The sequence below is a fragment of the Salmo trutta genome, chromosome 12 (assembly GCF_901001165.1).
Source record: "Salmo trutta chromosome 12, fSalTru1.1, whole genome shotgun sequence".
In the NCBI taxonomy this organism is placed as follows: domain Eukaryota; kingdom Metazoa; phylum Chordata; class Actinopteri; order Salmoniformes; family Salmonidae; genus Salmo; species Salmo trutta.
Window position 1 is genome coordinate 61,989,822 of NC_042968.1, and position 27,299 is coordinate 62,017,120.

Sequence of the window (27,299 nt, forward strand, 5' to 3'; positions counted from 1 at the left end):
CATCACCCTCCTAACAAGAATAGATCGTTATTCCCCACCATCAACCATCCTAACAAGAGATAGCTTATTGACCCCACCATGCACCATCCTTACTAGATATATCTTTATTCCCACCATGCACCTTACTAACTAGAAATGAATATCGGTTTATTCCCCCAACACCATCACCAGACTACCTACAATAGATCTTTATTCCCCACCCTCACCATCCTATCTACAATATATCTTATTTCCCCACCATCACCATCCTAACTAGAATATATCTTTATTACCCACCATCACCATCCTAACTACAGTATGTCTTTATTACCCACCATCACCATCCTAACTACAATATATCTTTATTACCCACCATCACCAGCCTAACTAGAATATATTTTTATTACCCACCATCACCATCCTAACTAGAATATATCTTATTACCCACCATCACCATCCTAACTAGAATATATCTTTATTACCCACCATCACCATCCTAACTACAGTACATCTTTATTACCCACCATCACCATCATAACTAGAATATATCTTTATTCCCCACCATCACCATCCTAACTAGAATATATCTTTATTACCCACCATCACCATCCTAACTACAGTACATCTTTATTACCCACCATCACCATCCTAACTAGAATATATCTTTATTCCCCACCATCACCATCCTAACTAGAATATATCTTTATTACCCACCATCACCATCCTAACTAGAATATATCTTTATTACCCACCATCACCATCCTAACTACAGTACATCTTTATTACCCACCATCACCATCCTAAGTAGAATATATCTTTATTCCCCACCATCACCATCCTAACTAGAATATATCTGTATTACCCACCATCACCATCCTAACTAGAATATATCTTTATTACCCACCATCACCATCCTAACTAGAATATATCTTTATTACCCACCATCACCATCCTAACTACAGTAGATCTTTATTACCCACCATCACCAGCCTAACTACAATACATCTTTATTACCCACCATCACCATCCTAACTACAATATATCTTTATTACCCACCATCACCATCCTTTCTAGAATATATCTTTATTACCCACCATCACCATCCTAACTAAAATAGATCTTTAATCCCCACCATCACCAGCCTAACTAGAATATATCTTTATTACCCAACATCACCATCCTAACTAGAATATATCTTTATTACCCAACATCACCATCCTAACTACAGTAGATCTTTATTCCCCACCATCACCAGCCTAACTAGAATATATCTTTATTACCTCCACCATCACCTTCCTAACTAGAATATATCTTTATTATCCACCATCACTATCATAACTAGAATATATCTTTATTACCCACCATCACCATCCTAACTAGAATATATCTTAATCCCCACCATCACCATCCTAACAAGAATATATCTTTTTTACCCACCATCCTATCTAGAATATATCTTTATTCCCCACCATCACCATCCTAACTAGAATATATCTTTATTCCCCACCATCACCATCCTAACTAGAATATATCTTTAATCCCCACCATCACCATCCTAACTAGAATATATCTTTATTCCCCACCATCACCATCCTAACTAGAATATATCTTTAATCCCCACCATCACCATCCTAACTAGAATATATCTTTATTACCCACCATCACCATCCTAACTACAGTACATCTTTATTACCCACCATCACCATCCTAACTAGAATATATCTTTATTACCCACCATCACCATCCTAACTAGAATATATATTTATTACCCACCATCACCATCCTAACTACATTATATCTTTATTACCCACCATCAACATCCTAACTACAATATATCTTTATTACCCACCATCACCATCCTAACTAGAATATATATTTAATCCCCACCATCACCATCCTAAATAGAATATATCTTTAATCCCCACCATCACCATCCTAACTAGAATATATCTTTATTACCCACCATCACCATCCTAACTACAGTACATCTTTATTACCCACCATCACCATCCTAACTAGAATAGATCTTTATTCCCCACCATCACCATCCTAACTAGAATATATCTTTATTACCCACCATCACCATCCTAACTACAGTATGTCTTTATTCCCCACCATCACCATCCTAACTACAGTAGATCTTTATTACCCACAATCACCATCCTAACTAGAATATATATTTGTTACCCACCATCACCATCCTAACTAGAATATATCTTTATTCCCCACAATCACCATCCTAACTAGAATATATCTTTATTCCCCACCATCACCATCCTAACTAGAATATATCTTTATTACCCACCATCACCATCCTAACTAGAATATATCTTTATTACCCACCATCCTAACTAGAATATATCTTTATTACCCACCATCCTAACTAGAGTATATCTTTATTAACTCCACCATCACCATCCTAACTACAATATATCTTTATTAACTCCACCATCACCATCCTAACTACAATATATCTTTATTCCCCACCATAACCCTCCTAACTATAGTATATCTTTATTAACCACCATCACCATCCTAACTAGAATATATCTTTATTCCCCACCATCACCCTCCTAACTACAATATATCTTTATTAATTCCACCATCACCATCCTAACTACAATATGTCTTTATTCCCCACCATCACCATACTAACTACAATATATCTTTATTCCCCACCATCACCATACTAACTAGAATATATCTTTATTAACTCCACTATCACCATCCAAACTAGATTATATCTTTATTACCCACCATCACCATCCTAACTAGAATATATCTTAATCCCTACCATCACCATTCTAACTAGAATATATCTTTATTACCCACCATCCTAACTACAATATATCTTTATTCCCGACCATCACCATCCTAACTTCAGTAGATCTTTATTCCCCACCATCACCATCCTGACTAGATTATATCTTTATTACTGACCATCACCATCCTATCTACAATATATCTTTATTAACTCCACCATCACCATCCTAACTACAATATATCTTTATTACCCACCATCACCATCCTAACTAGAATATATCTTTATTCCCCACCATCACCATCCTAACTAGAATATATCTTTATTACCCACCATCACCATCCTTACTACAATATATCTTTATTCCCCACCATCACCATCTTAACTCGAGTATATCTTTATTACCCACCATCACCATCCTAACTAGAATATATCTTTATTACCCACCATCACCATCCTAACTAGAATATATCTTTATTACCCACCATCACTATCCTAACTAGAATATATCTTTATTCCCCACCATCACCATCCTAACTACAATATATCTTTATTACCCTTCATCACCATCCTAACTACAATATATCTTTATTACCCACCATCACCATCCTAACTAGAATATATCTTTATTACCCACCATCACCATCCTAACTAGAATATATCTTTATTCCCCACCATCACCATCCTAACTAGAAAATATCTTTATTACCCACCATCACCATCCTAACTAGAATATACCTTTATTACCCACCATCACCATCCTAACTACAGTACATCTTTATTACCCACCATCACCATCCTAACTACAATATATCTTTATTACCCACCACCACCATCCTAACTAGAATATATCTTTATTACCCACCATCACCATCCTAACTACAGTATGTCTTTATTACCCACCATCACCATCCTAACTACAATATATCTTTATTAACTCCACCATCACCATCCTAACTACAATATATCTTTATTCCCCACCATAACCCTCCTAACTATAGTATATCTTTATTAGCCACCATCACCATCCTAACTAGAATATATCTTTATTCCCCACCATCACCCTCCTCACTACAATATATCTTTATTAATTCCACCATCACCATCCTAACTACAATATGTCTTTATTCCCCACCATCACCATACTAACTACAATATATCTTTATTCCCCACCATCACCATACTAACTAGAATATATCTTTATTCCCCACCATCACCATCCTAACTAGAATATATCTTTATTAACTCCACCATCTCCATCCTAACTAAAATATATCTTTATTAACCCCACCATCACCATACTAACTAGAATATATCTTTATTACCTACCATCACAATCCTGACTACAATATATCTTTATTACCCACCATCACCATAGTAACAAGAATATATCTTTATTACTGACCATCACCATCCTATCTACAATATATCTTTATTAACTCCACCATCACCATCCTAACTACAATATATCTTTATTACCCACCATCACCATCCTAACTAGAATATATCTTTATTCCCCACCATCACCATCCTAACTAGAATATATCTTTATTACCCACCATCACCATCCTTACTACAATATATCTTTATTCCCCACCATCACCATCTTAACTCGAGTATATCTTTATTACCCACCATCACCATCCTAACTAGAATATATCTTTATTCCCCACCATCACCATCCTAACTACAATATATCTTTATTACCCTTCATCACCATCCTAACTACAATATATCTTTATTACCCACCATCACCATCCTAACTAGAATATATCTTTATTACCCACCATCACCATCCTAACTAGAATATATCTTTATTCCCCACCATCACTATCCTAACTAGAATATATCTTTATTACCCACCATCACCATCCTAACTAGAATATATCTTTATTACCCACCATCACCATCCTAACTAGAATATATCTTTATTACCCACCATCACCATCCTAACTACAATATATCTTTATTACCCACCATCACCATCCTAACTAGAATATATCTTTATTACCCACCATCACCATCCTAACTACAGTATGTCTTTATTACCCACCATCACCATCCTAACTACAATATATCTTTATTACCCACCATCACTAGCCTAACTAGAATATATCTTTATTACCCACCATCACCATCCTCACTAGAATATATCTTTATTACCCACCATCACCATCCTAACTCGAATATATCTTTATTACCCACCATCACCATCCTAACTACAGTACATCTTTATTACCCACCATCACCATACTAACTAGAATATATCTTTATTCCCCACCATCACCATCCTAACTAGAATATATCTTTATTCCCCACCATCACCATCTTAACTCGAGTATATCTTTATTACCCACCATCACCATCCTAACTAGAATATATCTTTATTCCCCACCATCACCATCCTAACTACAATATATCTTTATTACCCTTCATCACCATCCTAACTACAATATATCTTTATTACCCACCATCACCATCCTAACTAGAATATATCTTTATTACCCACCATCACCATCCTAACTAGAATATATCTTTATTCCCCACCATCACTATCCTAACTAGAAAATATCTTTATTACCCACCATCACCATCCTAACTAGAATATACCTTTATTACCCACCATCACCATCCTAACTAGAATATATCTTTATTACCCACCATCACCATCCTAACTACAATATATCTTTATTACCCACCACCACCATCCTAACTAGAATATATCTTTATTACCCACCATCACCATCCTAACTACAGTATGTCTTTATTACCCACCATCACCATCCTAACTACAATATATCTTTATTACCCACCATCACCATCCTTACTACAATATATCTTTATTCCCCACCATCACCATCTTAACTCGAGTATATCTTTATTACCCACCATCACCATCCTAACTAGAATATATCTTTATTCCCCACCATCACCATCCTAACTACAATATATCTTTATTACCCTTCATCACCATCCTAACTACAATATATCTTTATTACCCACCATCACCATCCTAACTAGAATATATCTTTATTACCCACCATCACCATCCTAACTAGAATATATCTTTATTCCCCACCATCACTATCCTAACTAGAAAATATCTTTATTACCCACCATCACCATCCTAACTAGAATATACCTTTATTACCCACCATCACCATCCTAACTAGAATATATCTTTATTACCCACCATCACCATCCTAACTACAATATATCTTTATTACCCACCATCACCATCCTAACTAGAATATATCTTTATTACCCACCATCACCATCCTAACTACAGTATGTCTTTATTACCCACCATCACCATCCTAACTACAATATATCTTTATTACCCACCATCACTAGCCTAACTAGAATATATCTTTATTACCCACCATCACCATCCTCACTAGAATATATCTTTATTACCCACCATCACCATCCTAACTCGAATATATCTTTATTACCCACCATCACCATCCTAACTACAGTACATCTTTATTACCCACCATCACCATACTAACTAGAATATATCTTTATTCCCCACCATCACCATCCTAACTAGAATATATCTTTATTCCCCACCATCACCATCCTAACTAGAATATATCTTTATTCCCCACCATCACCATCCTAACTAGAATATATCTTTATTCCCCACCATCACCATCCTAACTAGAATATATCTTTATTACCCACCATCACCATCCTAACTACAATATATCTTTATTACCCACCATCACCATCCTAACTACAGTACATCTTTATTACCCACCATCACCATCCTAACTAGAATATATCTTTATTCCCCACCATCACCATCCTAACTAGAATATATCTTTATTAACCACCATCACCATCCTAACTAGAATATATCTTTATTACCAACCATCACCATCCTAACTACAGTACATCTTTATTACCAACCATGACCATCCTAACTAGAATATATCTTTATTCCCCACCATCACCATCCTAACTAGAATATATCTTTATTACCCACCATCACCATCTTAACTACAATATATCTTTATTACCCACCATCACCATCCTAACTACAGTAGATCTTTATTACCCACCATCACCAGCCTAACTACAGTATGCCTTTATTCCCCACCATCACCATCCTAACTAGAATATATCTTTATTACCCACCATCACCATCCTAACTAGAATATATCTTTATTACCCACCATCACCATCCTAACTACAGTACATCTTTATTACCCACCATCACCAGCCTAACTAGAATATATCTTTATTACCCACCATCACCATCTTAACTAGAATATATCTTTATTACCCACCATCACCATCTTAACTAGAATATATCTTTATTACCCACCATCACCATCCTAACTACAATATATCTTTATTACCCACCATCACCATCCTAACTACAGTAGATCTTTATTACCCACCATCACCAGCCTAACTAGAATATATCTTTATTACCCACCATCACCATCCTTACTACAGTACATCTTTATTACCCACCATCACCATCCTAACTAGAATATATCTTTATTACCCACCATCACCATCCTAACTACAATATATCTTTATTACCCACCATCACCATCCTAACTAGAATATATCTTTATTACCCACCATCACCATCCTAACTACAATATATCTTTATTACCCACCATCACCATCCTAACTACAGTATGTCTTTATTCCCCACCATCACCATCCTAACTACAGTAGATCTTTATTACCCACCATCACCATCCTAACTACAATATATCTTTATTACCCACCATCACCATCCTAACTACAGTATGTCTTTATTCCCCACCATCACCATCCTAACTACAGTACATCTTTATTACCCACCATCACCATCCTAACTAGAATATATCTTTATTACCCACCATCACCATCCTAACTACAATATATCTTTATTACCCACCATCACCATCCTAACTAGAATATATCTTTATTACCCACCATCACCATCCTAACTACAATATATCTTTATTACCCACCATCACCATCCTAACTACAGTAGATCTTTATTACCCACCATCACCAGCCTAACTAGAATATATCTTTATTACCCACCATCACCATCCTTACTACAGTACATCTTTATTACCCACCATCACCATCCTAACTAGAATATATCTTTATTACCCACCATCACCATCCTAACTACAATATATCTTTATTACCCACCATCACCATCCTAACTAGAATATATCTTTATTACCCACCATCACCATCCTAACTACAATATATCTTTATTACCCACCATCACCATCCTAACTACAATATATCTTTATTACCCACCATCACCATCCTAACTAGAATATATCTTTATTACCCACCATCACCATCCTAACTACAATATATCTTTATTACCCACCATCACCATCCTAACTAGAATATATCTTTATTCCCTACCATCACCATACTAACTAGAATATATCTTTATTCCCTACCATCACCATACTAACTAGAATATATCTTTATTCCCCACCATCACCAGCCTAACTAGAATATATCTTTATTACCCACCATCACCATCCTAACCAGAATATATCTTTATTACCCACCATCACCATCCTAACTACAATATATCTTTATTCCCCACCATCACCATCCTAACTAGAATATATCTTAATCCCCACCATCACCATCCTAACTAGAATATATCTTTATTACCCACCATCACCATCCTAACTAGAATATATCTTTATTACCCAACATCACCATCCTAACCAGAATATATCTTTTTTACCCACCATCACCATCCTAACTACAATATATCTTTATTACCCACCATCACCATCCTAACTACAATATATCTTTATTACTACCCACCATCACCATCCTAACTAGAATATATCTTTATTACCCACCATCACCATCCTAACTACAATATATCTTTATTACCCACCATCACCATCCTAACTACAATATATCTTTATTACCCACCATCACCATCCTAACTAGAATATATCTTTATTCCCTACCATCACCATACTAACTAGAATATATCTTTATTCCCCACCATCACCAGCCTAACTAGAATATATCTTTATTACCCACCATCACCATCCTAACCAGAATATATCTTTATTACCCACCATCACCATCCTAACTACAATATATCTTTATTCCCCACCATCACCATCCTAACGAGAATATATCTTTATTCCCACCATCACCATCCGAACTAGAATATATCTTTACTACCCACCATCACCATCCTAACTAGAATATATCTTTATTACCCAACATCACCATCCTAACTAGAATATATCTTTATTACCCACCATCACCATCCTAACTAGAATATATCTTTATTACCCACCATCACCATCCTAACTACAATATATCTTTATTCCCCACCATCACCATCCTAACTAGAATATATCTTTATTACCCACCATCACCATCCTAACTAGAATATATCTTTATTACCCACCATCACCATCCTAACTACAATATATCTTTATTACCCACCATCACCATCCTAACTAGAATATATCTTTATTCCCCACCATCACCATCCTAACTAGAATATATCTTTATTCCCCACCATCACCATCCTAACTAGAATATATCTTTATTACCCACCATCACCATCCTAACTACAATATATCTTTATTACCCACCATCACCATCCTAACTACAGTACATCTTTATTACCCACCATCACCATCCTAACTAGAATATATCTTTATTCCCCACCATCACCATCCTAACTAGAATATATCTTTATTAACCACCATCACCATCCTAACTAGAATATATCTTTATTACCAACCATCACCATCCTAACTACAGTACATCTTTATTACCAACCATGACCATCCTAACTAGAATATATCTTTATTCCCCACCATCACCATCCTAACTAGAATATATCTTTATTACCCACCATCACCATCTTAACTACAATATATCTTTATTACCCACCATCACCATCCTAACTACAGTAGATCTTTATTACCCACCATCACCAGCCTAACTACAGTATGCCTTTATTCCCCACCATCACCATCCTAACTAGAATATATCTTTATTACCCACCATCACCATCCTAACTAGAATATATCTTTATTACCCACCATCACCATCCTAACTACAGTACATCTTTATTACCCACCATCACCAGCCTAACTAGAATATATCTTTATTACCCACCATCACCATCTTAACTAGAATATATCTTTATTACCCACCATCACCATCTTAACTAGAATATATCTTTATTACCCACCATCACCATCCTAACTACAATATATCTTTATTACCCACCATCACCATCCTAACTACAGTAGATCTTTATTACCCACCATCACCATCCTAACTAGAATATATCTTTATTACCCACCATCACCATCCTAACTACAGTACATCTTTATTACCCACCATCACCATCCTAACTAGAATATATCTTATTACCCACCATCACCATCCTAACTAGAATATATCTTTATTACCCACCATCACCATCCTAACTACAATATATCTTTATTACCCACCATCACCATCCTAACTAGAATATATCTTTATTACCCAACATCACCATCCTAACTACAATATATCTTTATTACCCACCATCACCATCCTAACTACAATATATCTTTATTACCCACCATCACCATCCTAACTACAATATATCTTTATTACCCACCATCACCATCCTAACTAGAATATATCTTTATTACCCACCATCACCATCCTAACTAGAATATATCTTTATTACCCACCATCACCATCCTAACTACAATATATCTTTATTACCCACCATCACCATCCTAACTAGAATATATCTTTATTCCCTACCATCACCATACTAACTAGAATATATCTTTATTCCCTACCATCACCATACTAACTAGAATATATCTTTATTCCCCACCATCACCAGCCTAACTAGAATATATCTTTATTACCCACCATCACCATCCTAACCAGAATATATCTTTATTACCCACCATCACCATCCTAACTACAATATATCTTTATTCCCCACCATCACCATCCTAACTAGAATATATCTTTATTTCCCACCATCACCATCCGAACTAGAATATATCTTTATTACCCACCATCACCATCCTAACTAGAATATATCTTTATACCCAACATCACCATCCTAACCAGAATATATCTTTTTTACCCACCATCACCATCCTAACTACAATATATCTTTATTACCCACCATCACCATCCTAACTACAATATATCTTTATTACTACCCACCATCACCATCCTAACTAGAATATATCTTTATTACCCACCATCACCATCCTAACTACAATATATCTTTATTACCCACCATCACCATCCTAACTACAATATATCTTTATTACCCACCATCACCATCCTAACTAGAATATATCTTTATTCCCTACCATCACCATACTAACTAGAATATATCTTTATTCCCCACCATCACCAGCCTAACTAGAATATATCTTTATTACCCACCATCACCATCCTAACCAGAATATATCTTTATTACCCACCATCACCATCCTAACTACAATATATCTTTATTCCCCACCATCACCATCCTAACGAGAATATATCTTTATTTCCCACCATCACCATCCGAACTAGAATATATCTTACTACCCACCATCACCATCCTAACTAGAATATATCTTTATTACCCACCATCCTAACTAGAATATATCTTTATTACCCACCATCACCATCCTAACTAGAATATATCTTTATTACCCACCATCACCATCCTAACTACAATATATCTTTATTCCCCACCATCACCATCCTAACTAGAATATATCTTAATCCCCACCATCACCATCCTAACTAGAATATATCTTTATTACCCACCATCACCATCCTAACTACAATATATCTTTATTACCCACCATCCACCATCCTAACTACAATATATCTTTATTACCACCATCACCATCCTAACATACAATATATCTTTATTACCCACATCACCATCCTAACTAGAATATATCTTTATTACCCACCATCACCATCCTAACTACAATATATCTTTATTACCCCCATCACCATCCTAACTACAATATATCTTTATTACCCACCATCACCATCCTAACTACAATATATCTTTATTACCCACCATCACCATCCTAACTACAATATATCTTTATTACCCACCATCACCATCCTAACTACAATATATCTTTATTACCCACATCACCATCCTAACTAGAATATATCTTTATTACCCACCATCACCATCCTAACTACAATATATCTTTATTACCCACCATCACCATCCTAACTACAATATATCTTTATTACCCACCATCACCATCCTAACTACAATATATCTTTATTACCCACCATCACCATCCTAACTACAATATATCTTTATTACCCACCATCACCATCCTAACTAGAATATATCTTTATTACCCACCATCACCATCCTAACTACAATATATCTTTATTACCCACCATCACCATCCTAACAACAATATATCTTTATTACCCACCATCACCATCCTAACTACAATATATCTTTATTACCCACCATCACCATCCTAACTACAATATATCTTTATTACCCACCATCACCATCCTAACTACAATATATATTTATTACCCACCATCACCATCCTAACTAGAATATATCTTTATTACCCACCATCACCAGCCTAACTACAGTAGATCTTTATTCCCCACCATCACCAGCCTAACTAGAATATATCTTTATTACCCACCATCACCATCCTAACTAGAATATATCTTTATTACCCACCATCACCATCGTAACAACAGTAGATCTTTATTCCCCACCATCACCATCCTAACTAGAATATATCTTTATTACCCACCATCACCATCCTAACCAGAATATATCTTTATTACCCACCATCACCATCCTAACTACAATATTTCTTTATTACCCACCATCACCATCCTAACTAGAATATATCTTTATTCCCTACCATCACCATCCTAACTAGAATATATCTTTATTCCCCACCATCACCAGCCTAACTAGAATATATCTTTATTTCCCACCATCACCATCCTAACCAGAATATATCTTTATTACCCACCATCACCATCCTAACTACAATATATCTTTATTACCCACCATCACCATCCTAACTACAATATATCTTTATTACCCACCATCACCATCCTAACTAGAATAGATATTTTTTCCCCACCATCACCATCCTAACTAGAATATATCTTTATTACCAACCATCACCATCCTAACTAGAATAGATCTTTATTCCCCACCATCACCATCCTAACTAGAATATATCTTTATTACCCACCATCACCATCCTAACTACAATATATCTTTATTACCCACCATCACCATCCTAACTACAGTAGATCTTTATTACCCACCATCACCAGCCTAACTACAGTATGCCTTTATTCCCCACCATCACCATCCTAACTAGAATATATCTTTATTACCCACCATCACCATCCTAACTAGAATATATCTTTATTACCCACCATCACCATCCTAACTACAGTACATCTTTATTACCCACCATCACCAGCCTAACTAGAATATATCTTTATTACCCACCATCACCATCTTAACTAGAATATATCTTTATTACCCACCATCACCATCTTAACTAGAATATATCTTTATTACCCACCATCACCATCCTAACTACAATATATCTTTATTACCCACCATCACCATCCTAACTACAGTAGATCTTTATTACCCACCATCACCAGCCTAACTAGAATATATCTTTATTACCCACCATCACCATCCTTACTACAGTACATCTTTATTACCCACCATCACCATCCTAACTAGAATATATCTTTATTACCCACCATCACCATCCTAACTAGAATATATCTTTATTACCCACCATCACCATCCTAACTACAATATATCTTTATTACCCACCATCACCATCCTAACTAGAATATATCTTTATTACCCAACATCACCATCCTAACTACAATATATCTTTATTACCCACCATCACCATCCTAACTACAATATATCTTTATTACCCACCATCACCATCCTAACTACAATATATCTTTATTACCCACCATCACCATCCTAACTACAATATATCTTTATTACCCACCATCACCATCCTAACTAGAATATATCTTTATTACCCACCATCACCATCCTAACTACAATATATCTTTATTACCCACCATCACCATCCTAACTAGAATATATCTTTATTCCCTACCATCACCATACTAACTAGAATATATCTTTATTCCCTACCATCACCATACTAACTAGAATATATCTTTATTCCCCACCATCACCAGCCTAACTAGAATATATCTTTATTACCCACCATCACCATCCTAACCAGAATATATCTTTATTACCCACCATCACCATCCTAACTACAATATATCTTTATTCCCCACCATCACCATCCTAACTAGAATATATCTTTATTTCCCACCATCACCATCCGAACTAGAATATATCTTTATTACCCACCATCACCATCCTAACTAGAATATATCTTTATTACCCAACATCACCATCCTAACCAGAATATATCTTTTTTACCCACCATCACCATCCTAACTACAATATATCTTTATTACCCACCATCACCATCCTAACTACAATATATCTTTATTACTACCCACCATCACCATCCTAACTAGAATATATCTTTATTACCCACCATCACCATCCTAACTACAATATATCTTTATTACCCACCATCACCATCCTAACTACAATATATCTTTATTACCCACCATCACCATCCTAACTAGAATATATTTTTATTCCCTACCATCACCATACTAACTAGAATATATCTTTATTCCCCACCATCACCAGCCTAACTAGAATATATCTTTATTACCCACCATCACCATCCTAACCAGAATATATCTTTATTACCCACCATCACCATCCTAACTACAATATATCTTTATTCCCCACCATCACCATCCTAACGAGAATATATCTTTATTTCCCACCATCACCATCCGAACTAGAATATATCTTTACTACCCACCATCACCATCCTAACTAGAATATATCTTTATTACCCAACATCACCATCCTAACTAGAATATATCTTTATTACCCACCATCACCATCCTAACTAGAATATATCTTTATTACCCACCATCACCATCCTAACTACAATATATCTTTATTCCCCACCATCACCATCCTAACTAGAATATATCTTTATTACCCACCATCACCATCCTAACTAGAATATATCTTTATTACCCACCATCACCATCCTAACTACAATATATCTTTATTACCCACCATCACCATCCTAACTACAATATATCTTTATTACCCACCATCACCATCCTAACTACAATATATCTTTATTACCCACATCACCATCCTAACTAGAATATATCTTTATTACCCACCATCACCATCCTAACTACAATATATCTTTATTACCCACCATCACCATCCTAACTACAATATATCTTTATTACCCACCATCACCATCCTAACTACAATATATCTTTATTACCCACCATCACCATCCTAACTACAATATATCTTTATTACCCACCATCACCATCCTAACTACAATATATCTTTATTACCCACCATCACCATCCTAACTACAATATATCTTTATTACCCACATCACCATCCTAACTAGAATATATCTTTATTACCCACCATCACCATCCTAACTACAATATATCTTTATTACCCACCATCACCATCCTAACTACAATATATCTTTATTACCCACCATCACCATCCTAACTACAATATATCTTTATTACCCACCATCACCATCCTAACTACAATATATCTTTATTACCCACCATCACCATCCTAACTAGAATATATCTTTATTACCCACCATCACCATCCTAACTACAATATATCTTTATTACCCACCATCACCATCCTAACAACAATATATCTTTATTACCCACCATCACCATCCTAACTACAATATATCTTTATTACCCACCATCACCATCCTAACTACAATATATCTTTATTACCCACCATCACCATCCTAACTACAATATATATTTATTACCCACCATCACCATCCTAACTAGAATATATCTTTATTACCCACCATCACCAGCCTAACTACAGTAGATCTTTATTCCCCACCATCACCAGCCTAACTAGAATATATCTTTATTACCCAACATCACCATCCTAACTAGAATATATCTTTATTACCCACCATCACCATCGTAACAACAGTAGATCTTTATTCCCCACCATCACCATCCTAACTAGAATATATCTTTATTACCCACCATCACCATCCTAACCAGAATATATCTTTATTACCCACCATCACCATCCTAACTACAATATTTCTTTATTACCCACCATCACCATCCTAACTAGAATATATCTTTATTCCCTACCATCACCATCCTAACTAGAATATATCTTTATTCCCCACCATCACCAGCCTAACTAGAATATATCTTTATTTCCCACCATCACCATCCTAACCAGAATATATCTTTATTACCCACCATCACCATCCTAACTACAATATATCTTTATTACCCACCATCACCATCCTAACTACAATATATCTTTATTACCCACCATCACCATCCTAACTAGAATATATCTTAATCCCCACCATCACCATCCTAACTAGAATATATCTTTATTACCAACCATCACCATCCTAACTAGAATAGATCTTTATTCCCCACCATCACCATCCTAACTAGAATATATCTTTATTACCCACCATCACCATCCTAACTACAATATATCTTTATTACCCACCATCACCATCCTAACAAGAATATATCTTTATTACCCACCTTCACCATCCTAACTACAATATATCTTTATTACCCACCATCACCATCCTAACCAGAATATATCTTTATTAACTCCACCATCACCATCCTAACTAGAATATATCTTTATTACCCATCACCATCCTAACTAGAATATATCTTTATTAACTCCACCATCACCATCCTAACTACAATATATCTTTATTACCCACCATTACCATCCTAACTACAATATATCTTTATTCCCCACCATCACCATCCATACTAGAATATTTCTCTATTAGCCATTTTTGAATGGAATGTTTTTTTGTTGTTGCTTTGCTTACCGTGTGCAATATGATGTCTGACTGTTTTTGACTTTCTCTCTTATTTCTGTCTCTTTTCCTCGTCCTACAGCCCAGATGAAGATCGGTTGCGATAACACGGTGGTTAGGATGGTGTCCAGCGGGAAGTTTGTCAACCGGGTGGCGTTCCAGTACCGCCTGCTGGACCGGCAGGAGCTGCAGAGGATCAAGGTGAACAGTGTGGAGGATTTCTGCTTCACTGGCTGAGCTCTGTCTCTTTATCTATCTCCCCCGCCAACATGTTGTCTATCTGCCACCTAGCTAACAGGGACCACCCATCACCGGCTGCCAAATCTACTATGAGACTGATTACAGAAAAAAAGCCTGAAGATTGCCATAAAATTCTGTTCTGTACTACATTTTGAATTTAAAGAGATTTATTAATTTTGTACCTCATTCGTTTTTTTTGTTTTTTTTGCTCACTATATGTTCAATGAATTGTGGCTGGCGCTCAAGCTTAATAAAGTGTCATTTTGTGTTTTGTGGGCGTTTCTAATATTGGTTTTGATTCTGTATTTAGATTGTTTAACCTGTGTGATTATATGCAGTACATGACTGTACAAACGGGCCAGTGAGGGTGTTAAGCAGGGCGTTTTTGGTTCACATTCTGTACAAGAAAGGGTTCTGAAAAACGGAATGTTTCTATTTATTTATTTTGCGAGACGATGTGTGTGGTTACAGGACTGTGGATGGAGACGAGTGTTCAATGGAGCATGTCAAATACATGTTCATTGCTGTGATCTATATTCATTTGTATCAAAACATTTTTTGTAATAAAACTGAATCGCATGAGAAAGCACTCATTGGAGATGATAATTCCTTTCATTTTTGAATCAGTAAAATGATGCAGAACTAACAGGGTTGGCTGTCAGGGGAAGGATGCTGGGTGGAGGGGGGGTCTCGTGGGGTCACTATGAAGAGGAATGGAAGATGTCAAAATCAGTCGCATGTCTCAACCTAACAAGAAAACCCTCTCCAGTTCCCGATTACACAGAATTTAAGCACTCTTAAAATAGTCAATAGTTAAATACATGTTAATCATATTTGATTAGTTGAGTTTACTTCAATAGAACCAGAAAGAACACTGTGATATTTTGGTATCCAAGTCATTCCATATCCTGAAGCTCAATCCCTCTAGTTCATGATTACATTTAGATTAGAATGTATTAATACAGTAAATTATTCATATATTGCTTTGCAGCATTATCCCACATCGCACATGAAACAAACCAATAACAAATTCTCTTGATGAGACACTTTTAGAAATGGCCTACTTTTGATACCATGGGTTGATGGTTAAAAGCTTTATGGTTCATTTAGGGTCAAAGAGTACTTCATATTTGGTTTCCTGTACACAGAATTAATCACAAACAGATATTCAGTGATATTACCCAAATACAAATATCGGAGCCTCAATAAGCCCACTGTCTTCTACCTGTTTGTTGAAGAAGAAAAAACCCTGAACACAATCAACCTTTCTGCCACCTTTTATATGGCATGGCATTACTTATGAATTACTTCTGATTTCCTTTATAAAGGGTTCATGAAGGATTCATTAAGCCGCATTTCAAGTTCTCCTTCATTAAAAGTGCCGTATGTCTGACGTATGTATGAGTAATACTCTTCTCCCCCCCTCCGCAGGGAGGATAGGGGAACATGGTGTGGGTGTTGCTGACGAGTGCTGGCTTGATTAAAGGTCAGAGTGTGTATTGTCACGGTGAGACACCTGGTGCACCACCCCACCGAGCAGCACAGCTAATTGATAAGGATTTGAGATCACCCCAAGTGGGTTTGTACGCACGCACGTGTGTGTGCGTGTGTGTGTGTGTGTGTGCGTGTGTGTGTGTGTGTGTGTGTGTGTGTGTGTGTGTGTGTGTGTGTGTGTGTGTGTGTGTGTGTGTGTGTGTGTGTGTGTGTGTGTGTTGGAGGGGGGGAATCTATGATGGAAGCTCTGAGGCAATTGTGGCGTATGTATTGATTTCTGATTACATGTTGGCTAAACTCATTCTGAGCCTATGGCTGCGTTTACACAGGCAGCCTAATTTTGATCTTTGGCAAAAAGATCAGGCAGCCTTTGTGACCTGAGAAATGTATGACCTGTATCTGCAGGAGTTGCTGGTTCAAGGCCTGCTCTAGCTGTTACACTTAAGCGCTACACTACTGCCAGACTCCAGAACAGAGGACACTACTGCCAGACTCCAGAACAGAGGACACTACTGCCAGACTCCAGAACAGAGGACACTACTGCCAGACTCCAGAACAGAGGACACTACAGCCAGACTCCAGAACAGAGGACACTACTGCCAGACTCCAGAACAGAGGACACTACAGCCAGACTCCAGAACAGAGGACACTACTGCCAGGTGTTTTGTTACTTTACATAAATGTCCATCATCATAGCAGGACAAAATGCACACGATTTACAATGTTTTCCAAGCATGTTAAATCTAAACATAGACAAAGGCGATATGCACTTTGATAGAAGGGAAATGCCAAAGAGGATGAATCAGGCATGAGGTCCTTTTAAACCAAACCGTGCTAATGGTCCGGTTGAGTAATCATTATTTTACGTAGGTCTTGATGGTGACCTAAGCATTGTTTGTACCTTCAACCCAGCCATAAAGAGTCAGGGTGATAAAAGTACTTTTTGTCTAATGGATGACAGTCCATTACAGATCTGAAAATAAAGCTATATTGTGTGTGTTTTTATGGAGGTATTTCTTGCCCTCATTACCATATTACATGGTCATTTTCTACTTAGGCAGTCGAGTCTCTAATGGGGCTAAATATTGAAGAATAAATTAGACACACTTTTCTTTTCCCCATTATGTAACACTAAACACTATAAACTGGTGTTTAGAGAGATAGAAAGAAAGAGAGAGAGAAAGAGAGAGAGAAAATGTGAAAAAAGAGAGAGAGAAAAGAGACAGAGGAAAGAGAGAGGGAGAGAAAACGAGAGAGAAAGAGATAAATAGAGAGAGAGAGAGAGAGAGAGAGAGACTGACAAATCAACCAAATGGAAATAATGCCCTGAAGCTCTGAAGAAATATTAATAATAAAACAAAAATGCTTTTAGGGGGTCAGAAAATCATCCAGCGCCCAGGGTTATACAGCTCTACAGAACTGAACCGATGTGCACTCATCAGGAGCCGACCATATCCCATTTCTCTTCATCCATTTTCTCCCTGCCTGTTTAAGACCTACACTATCGATCTGAGTGTATTTCTCCTGTATGACTGGACTTTAATCTCTCTTCCTCCACTGGGTTGTGCTTCTCCTCCTCCTCTTCCTCTCAGGTATCGCCTGGTATCAGCAGGAGCCATTACAGCTTTTCTCATCTCCTCTCTTCTCTGACGTATTTTATGTGTTCCCCTATCCCTCCCCTCTCCTTTTCCGTTTCACTAACTCTCCTCCCTCCTGACAGTGACCCCTTGTCTTATCTCCACCCCCCACATACCAGTGTCCCACCACCCGACCTGACTCTGATCGGCAGGGAGATTGACACGGAAGGGGCCTCCTGGAGCTTTGTCTCCAGATAACAGTGTAACCTTACATGTCCTTACCCTGAGCCCTGCTTCCATGGTGCTTTCTGCCTCACCGATCCCCTCTTAGGACAGGAATGATTCCTTTTGACATTGTTGAAGAGCGATAACGTTCTTCTGATTCTTTCTATTTGACTATTTTTTCTTTTGGATATATATACAGCATACTGCCTAATATACATTTCCTCTCTATAGTTCTTCATGTCCCTTGATTTTCTCATGATGACATTGACCTTTTAGTGCAGGTGGAAAAACTGCAGCAATCATGTCAGTCACCACATTCCCTCTCAATGGAAACTGTCTCATTTCTCCTGCAGCAAGCAAGTCATAAGAAGTGAAAGTCTTACAGTAAAACAGGAATCACAAGGGACGTCATAACTAGAGTTGCAAAGGGTCGGAAACTTTCTGGTAAATTCCCAGAATTTTCCCGGAAATTGTCCATGTTATGTTAAGCCCTGGAATTTGGGGAATTCTTCTTAAATTCATCAAAAAAGTTAGCTTATAACAGTTTACCTTTTTTTGTGAGATACATATAAGGAAATAGGTCTTCTGGCATATTTTGGTTAAACTAACCCCAATTCAATGGAATTGCAAGCCTCTGCATGCGCAGTGCATTCTTCCATCACATGTACAGCTGATTCTCAAGATCTGGTACACTAATGAGATGCTATTGAGCCCACACTACTACACTGTCTGAGCCAAGGACTACATGCTTTCTGGTAAGTTTTGAATACAATACTGGGTGGGGTGAATATATTTTATATGACACATGATTTTTTTGTTAACTAGTAAATAGTAGCCTACAGCAAAGTGTCTTTAAATCATTTCTAACTTGTTAACAATTTCTGCTAGTTAGTTTTTGCTGCTGTACCATGTGGGTTTTATCTTTCTTGAGCCTGCCAACTGAGGAGTGTAAATTCACCTGTTTCCATACATGTTTCATTTTAAAACATTTATCTTACAAAGGAGTTGTTTAATCTAACTGCTTAACTATTTATCTGTACATCGAATTGTATTTTATTTTTTACTCATTTTGTTCTAATCTTTACAGGAAAATGCTGCGGGCACTATCTGATGTGTGGAGACATTTCACTGCAGCTAATGTAGAAGGAAAAGCTGTGTACATTTGCAAACACTGTGCCAAATCATTTGTGAAGAATGCAACAAAGATGCAGAATCATCTGGCCAAGTGCATAAAGTTCCCTCAGTGCTCACAACAAGCAACCTCTGACAAAAGTACCTCTACTTCTATTCGCGGTGAAAATGATGAATTAGACACCTTATCAATAGCAACAGCTCATGGTTCTCCTGGAATCAGAAGTTTTTTGACTCAATGGAGGAACGTTGTCAGAGAAATGCTGATGAATGTCTTGCTCGAGCTGTGTATGCAACTGGTTCAATTCTGATGCTCACAGGCAGTGTGTATTGGAAGAGATTTCTGAATGTTCTTCACCCAGCATACACCCCTCCAACCAGACATGCTTTATCTATTAATTTGCCGGATGCAGAGTTCAACAGAGTTCAAGTGAAGGTCAAGCAAATCATAGAGAAAGCAGACTGTATTGCAATCATCTCTGATGGGTGATTAAATGTTCGTGGGCAAGGAATAATTCACTACATCATCTCCACCCCTCAACCAGTATTCTATAAGAGCACAGACACAAGGGACAACAGACACACCAGTCTTTACATTGCAGATGAGCTGAAGCAGTCATTACATTTACATTTTACATTTTAGTCATTTAGCAGACGCTCTTATCCAGAGCGACTTACAGTAGTGAATGCATACATTTCATACATTTTTTCCATACTGGTCCCCCGTGGGAATCCGAACCCACAACCCTGGCGTTGCAAACACCATGCTCTACCAACTGAGCCACACAATGACCTTGGACCACAGAAGGTATTTGCGCTGGTGACAGACAGTGCTGCGAACATGAAGGCTGCTTGGTCTAAAGTGGGGGAGTCCTACCCTCACATCACACCCATTGGCTGTGCTGCTCATGCATTGAATCTGCTCCTCAAGGACATCATGGCACTGAAAACAATGGATACACTCTACAAGAGAGCCAAGGAAATGGTTATGTATGTGAAGGGTCATCAAGTTATAGCAACAATCTACCTCACCAAGCAAAGTGAGAAGAATAAGAGCACCACATTGAAGCTGGCCAGCAACACCAATCGGGTGGATAAGGGATAGCGGATTGAGGGAGACAATACCATCCTGTCTGATGTTCAGACTCTGCTTGCAGATGTAAGAGAAGACATCCCTGCCCACTTCACTGTTGCTCCAAGCAGAGGAAACTGCAGTTCTGAAATACATCAAAAAGCGTGAAGACTTCTGCCTGATGCCCATACACGCCGCAGTGTACATGTTGGACCCCAAGTATGCTGGCAAGAGCATCCTGTCTGGTGCAGAGATCAACAAGGCCTATGGTGTCATCACTACTGTGTCTCGCCACCTTGGCCTGGATGAGGGCAAGGTTCTTGGCAGTCTGGTGAAGTACACTTCCAAGCAAGGGCTTTGGGATGGAGATGCAATATGGCAGTCGTGCCAACATATCTCATCAGCCACCTGGTGGAAGGGACTTTGTGGATCTGAGGTTCTTTCCCTGTTGCCTCCATCATCCTCCAAATCCCACCAACATCAGCCACCTCAGAGCGTAACTGGTCCTTGTTTGGGAACACACACACTAAAGCACGCAACAGGCTGACCAATACATGGGTTGAAAAATTGATGGCCATCCGGGTAAATTTGAGGGTTTTTGAGCCTGACAACGAGCCATCCTCAACAAGGTTGAAAAGTGACAGTGAAGAGGAGGTCTCAGAGTCTGATGTTCAAGAGGTGGACATTGAGGAGGTCCAGGGAGAAGACATGGAAGCCTGAGAGGAAGACCACCAAAGCTTTAGTTTCTAGACTATAATTTTACAGATGTATGTTGGAAACGTTTTTGGGAGATGCGATGGATCATTGGGGATCATTCAATATTCCCTTTTGTTTTTCAGTGAAATCATCCCATGTGAAGAGTCAATTCATTTAATTAAAGTTCAATTCGTAACTAAATTGTTGTTTTTATTTCTATTGGAATGATTTAATCATTTGCAATTATGGCTACTTATGATAAGGTAAAAGGTTTATGTTTCTGTCTCCATATGATATGATAAATATATCCAATGCAAAAAACATCTCCTTTTAAATGGTATTAATATTAATTTGCTAATATTTTCATTAATTCCCATAAATTCCCGTTAATTCCCATATATTCCCGTTAATTCCCACGGACAGTTTCCACCTCTGAATATTCCCCAAAATGTGCAACCCTAGTCATAACTGACGCAAAGACCATGCAAACCCTTCAGTTACACTGAAACAGGAAGATTATCCCACTCAATACTGAAACTCATAGGGTAGGGTGGCATGTGTGGTGTGTGTGCATGTATGTGTGTGTATGTGTGTGTGTGTGTGTGCGCGTGCGTACGTGCGTTACATAGAATGGTTAGATAGTGATGACCACAGAGCATAAATTTGAATGGGATTCTCTTTCTAGTAATCTAGTTCATTGTACTTCTATGATGGCAACTCTCTCCATCTCTCGTTCACTCTGTCTGTCATTAGGCCCCAGGGGATGACCAATGCTGTTTGGCAGAACAAACCGACCTGTCCTGGAGGCTGGGCCTCACGTGTTGTTTGTTAGCATGAGCTTCCATCTGTCGCTGAAGGACAGCACCACGGTGTGAAAACGTCTGAACGATCCGTTTCTCTGTCTCTTTACATCTAGCCCCCCGGAGGTGATAAATCTCACACTTATTCTTTCTCTTTCTCCCTCTATCCCTTTCCTTCTCTCGTTTTCTCACTCTCATCCCTCTCTTTCTTTCTCTTGCTCTCTCTCTCTCGTAACCTCTCTCTTTCCCTCTTTACGTTATTTTGGGGGCATACAGAGAGAAACTGTAAAGGACAACCTTGGATGTAATGGTTTGAGTGTCTTTTTCTAATAGGCTGATATGCCTCCTTTGAACAATACAGTCCTACGTCCCCAGTGGAGGAAACATTTCCCTATATTAGCCTACTGATGGCTGATCCCTGGCCATTGGAGTGTAGATAGACCCTGGTTGTGGCTATCGCTGACATACAGTCAGTCAGTCCTGTCAGGCTTTGTTGACTTCCTGTTGCATTCAGGAAATGGATTAGAGAGAGAAGGACCACAGATCTACTACAGATAACAGGCACCAGCGAGAGCCGATCCTTTCAATATGAAGCCCCATTGTTAGGTGAAAGACACGGAGACAGACACAGAGGCCGACACCAAGGGACCATCTGAAGGTATTCTAGTGTTAAAAAATGGGCTGTTGCTGTGAAAAGAAAAATCTACCATCACAACCCTCCATCTCCCTATCCCAAACATAGCATGACGTGAGGGGGAGTGATCGATGGTAGCAGTTTACGCTCAAATGGCAAAACAAGCCCTTCATCATCAGTTCTGTAGACGTCAGAAGCTGATGGGGACCGCTCAGGGTTTGGCAAGAGGAGGAGATAAACGTTGCCACCAAAGAAATAAATTAGGCTTTCTGACAGAGAGAGGGAGGGCTGTGTCTGTGTGATGGGGAGAGACAGCGGTCAAAAGGAATGGTGTGTGTGTGTGTGTGTTTGTGTGCTGCAGGGCAGCCATATAAGGAAACCATCTTAAGGGACAGGTAATAGTTGTTCTGAGTTATATTCATAGTGTCCATCAGAGGAGACTGCTGAGGTGAGGACGGCTCATAATAATGGCTGGAAAGGAGTGAACGGAATGGAAACAAACACATGGAAACCGTGTGTTTGAGTTCGATGGCCATTCCATGTATTCCACTCCAGCCATTACCATGAGCCGTCCTCCCCAATTAAGGTGCAACCAACCTCCTGTGGTGTCTATAGAGCGTGCTCTGGTACCTGTCCTGCTGTCTGGAGGGCGGCAGCCCCCAATAACTTTCTACTGTAACACACTCACGCACACCCTGCTGACTTTTCTTTCAGCTGCATATAATTGTGCAACTTGATCCACCACAGATACTGTGTTCAGATATACTTGGAGGGACATGGAAGTTCAATAGAAGGGGTTTCTTTGACGGACCAGTTTAAACTCAACTCGACGGGGGACTCTTCATGATTCTCTACTGTGACCACGTGCTTCCTGTATTGAAGACTAGTAGGTTTGGAATACACAGCTCTTTTGGTGTTCTAACTTGTATTCACTAGGTACAGACCACACCTTCAACATATAGCTATGCACGTTTGATATAGCTTAATGCAGGAAAGGTTGCAAGGTATGAATAGAGAATGATGTCATACTGAAATGAGCTTGAGCTTGGAGTGAAGTTTGATGATAGGTGGTTGTAGAATGGAAACGTCTTTGTAGGCGGGATTTGAGAGGAAGACACTGGATGATTGAAGGGAGAGTGACTGTTCATGAGGCTTGAAGGAGCGTGATGGATCGGGATGGTTGGAGGAGCTTGATGGTTCAGGATGGTTGGTGGAGCTTGATGGTTCGGGATGGTTGGAGGAGGTTGATGGTTCGGGATGGTTGGAGGAGGTTGATGGTTCGGGATGGTTGGAGGAGGTTGATGGTTCGGGATGGTTGGAGGAGCTTGATGGTTCAGGATGGTTGGTGGAGCTTGATGGTTCGGGATGGTTGGAGGAGCTTGATGGTTTAGGATGGTTGGTGGAGCTTGATGGTTCAGGACGGTTGGAGGAGCTTGATGGTTCGGGATGGTTGGAGGAGCTTGATGGTTCGGGATGGTTGGAGGAGCTTGATGGTTCGGGATTGTTGGTAGAGCTTGATGGTTCGGGATGGTTGGAGGAGCTTGATGGTTCAGGATGGTTGGAGGAGCTTGATGGTTCAGGATGGTTGGTGGAGCTTGATGGTTCAGGATGGTTGGTGGAGCTTGATGGTTCAGATGGTTGGTGGAGCTTGATGGTTCAGGATGGTTCGAGGAGCTTGATGGTTCTTATGGTTGGTGGACCTTGATGGTTTGGGAGGATAGTTGCTTGGTCGTCACAGGATAGGGAAGGGGTGATGAAGACTGAGTTTTTGGGTGGGAGTACTGGTGGTCTCTGCTTCTCGGCGCAGAGTTAATCCCAAAAAAGGAAGGGTCAGGACTCCTGAAATGTCTGTGAACAAAGAAGCGAGAACATGTCAGAGGGTTTGGTGGTTTGAATGGAAAGATCATAGTTCTGATGGCCTGAGAGTCCAGGGACCAGGGGACAGATGATGTGGATGGGAAACGTCTGAGTTGAGATGGGAACTGAGGTGATGAGGAAGGAGGTAGTGAAGTCCTCTTACTGCATTTGGTGGTGAAGATGGGGCAATCTTGAGCTTGGATCTTGTAGTTTGAAGAATTACTTAGGAAGAATGTTTCTTGTATAGAATTGTTCACATGTCGAAAAGGAAGTCTGTAGTGGTTGTATGATAGCTTCTAGTCATGATCTTGAAGTCACAGGCAGCCATAACTTGATGTGTAGAGGGTCTTATGGTTGATTGTGGACAGGATCAGATTGAAGTTTGTTAAGAAGCAATTCTGTTGACACTGAAAGCTAGCATAAGAAAGGAAAACTCCCTAGAAGGAAGAAACCTTGAGGAACTAGACTCGATGGGGAAGATGCCGGATAGCTTGCATAGGCAAGGAATCCTATATGATCTGCCGGTGGAGTGCAGGCAAGCCTGAAAATGGTCAGGATAGTGAAGGGGGATGTTGCACGTTGCGCTTGGGGTGGGGTGGGGAGGGATGGGATTGTGGCCTGTGGCATGAGGACAAGATGGCTGCAACCTCCGGGCCTGCAGGGGGAGCAGCGCTGGAAGACGCAGTAGGAATGGGCACCGCTGGACCAGCAGAGGGAGCTGTTGAGGCTGTGTCAGATGCTGGGTCGTCATCTTTGTTCGGGTGCATAAGAGAAAGGGGGGAGATAGTGGA

General features: G+C 38.6%; 1 protein-coding gene across 1 annotated transcript in view; it reads left to right on the forward strand.

Annotated features, from left to right (window-relative positions):
* The window catches only part of LOC115203940 (corticotropin-releasing factor-binding protein), a 43,233-nt gene extending 25,622 nt beyond the window's left edge, over positions 1 to 17,611 (forward strand). The window contains exon 7 of the mRNA XM_029769043.1: positions 16,865 to 17,611. Coding sequence (XP_029624903.1) covers positions 16,865 to 17,019 — 155 coding nt within the window. The 3' untranslated portion in view covers positions 17,020 to 17,611. The remainder of the gene's footprint in view (positions 1 to 16,864) is intronic.
* Positions 17,612 to 27,299: the final 9,688 nt, after the last annotated feature.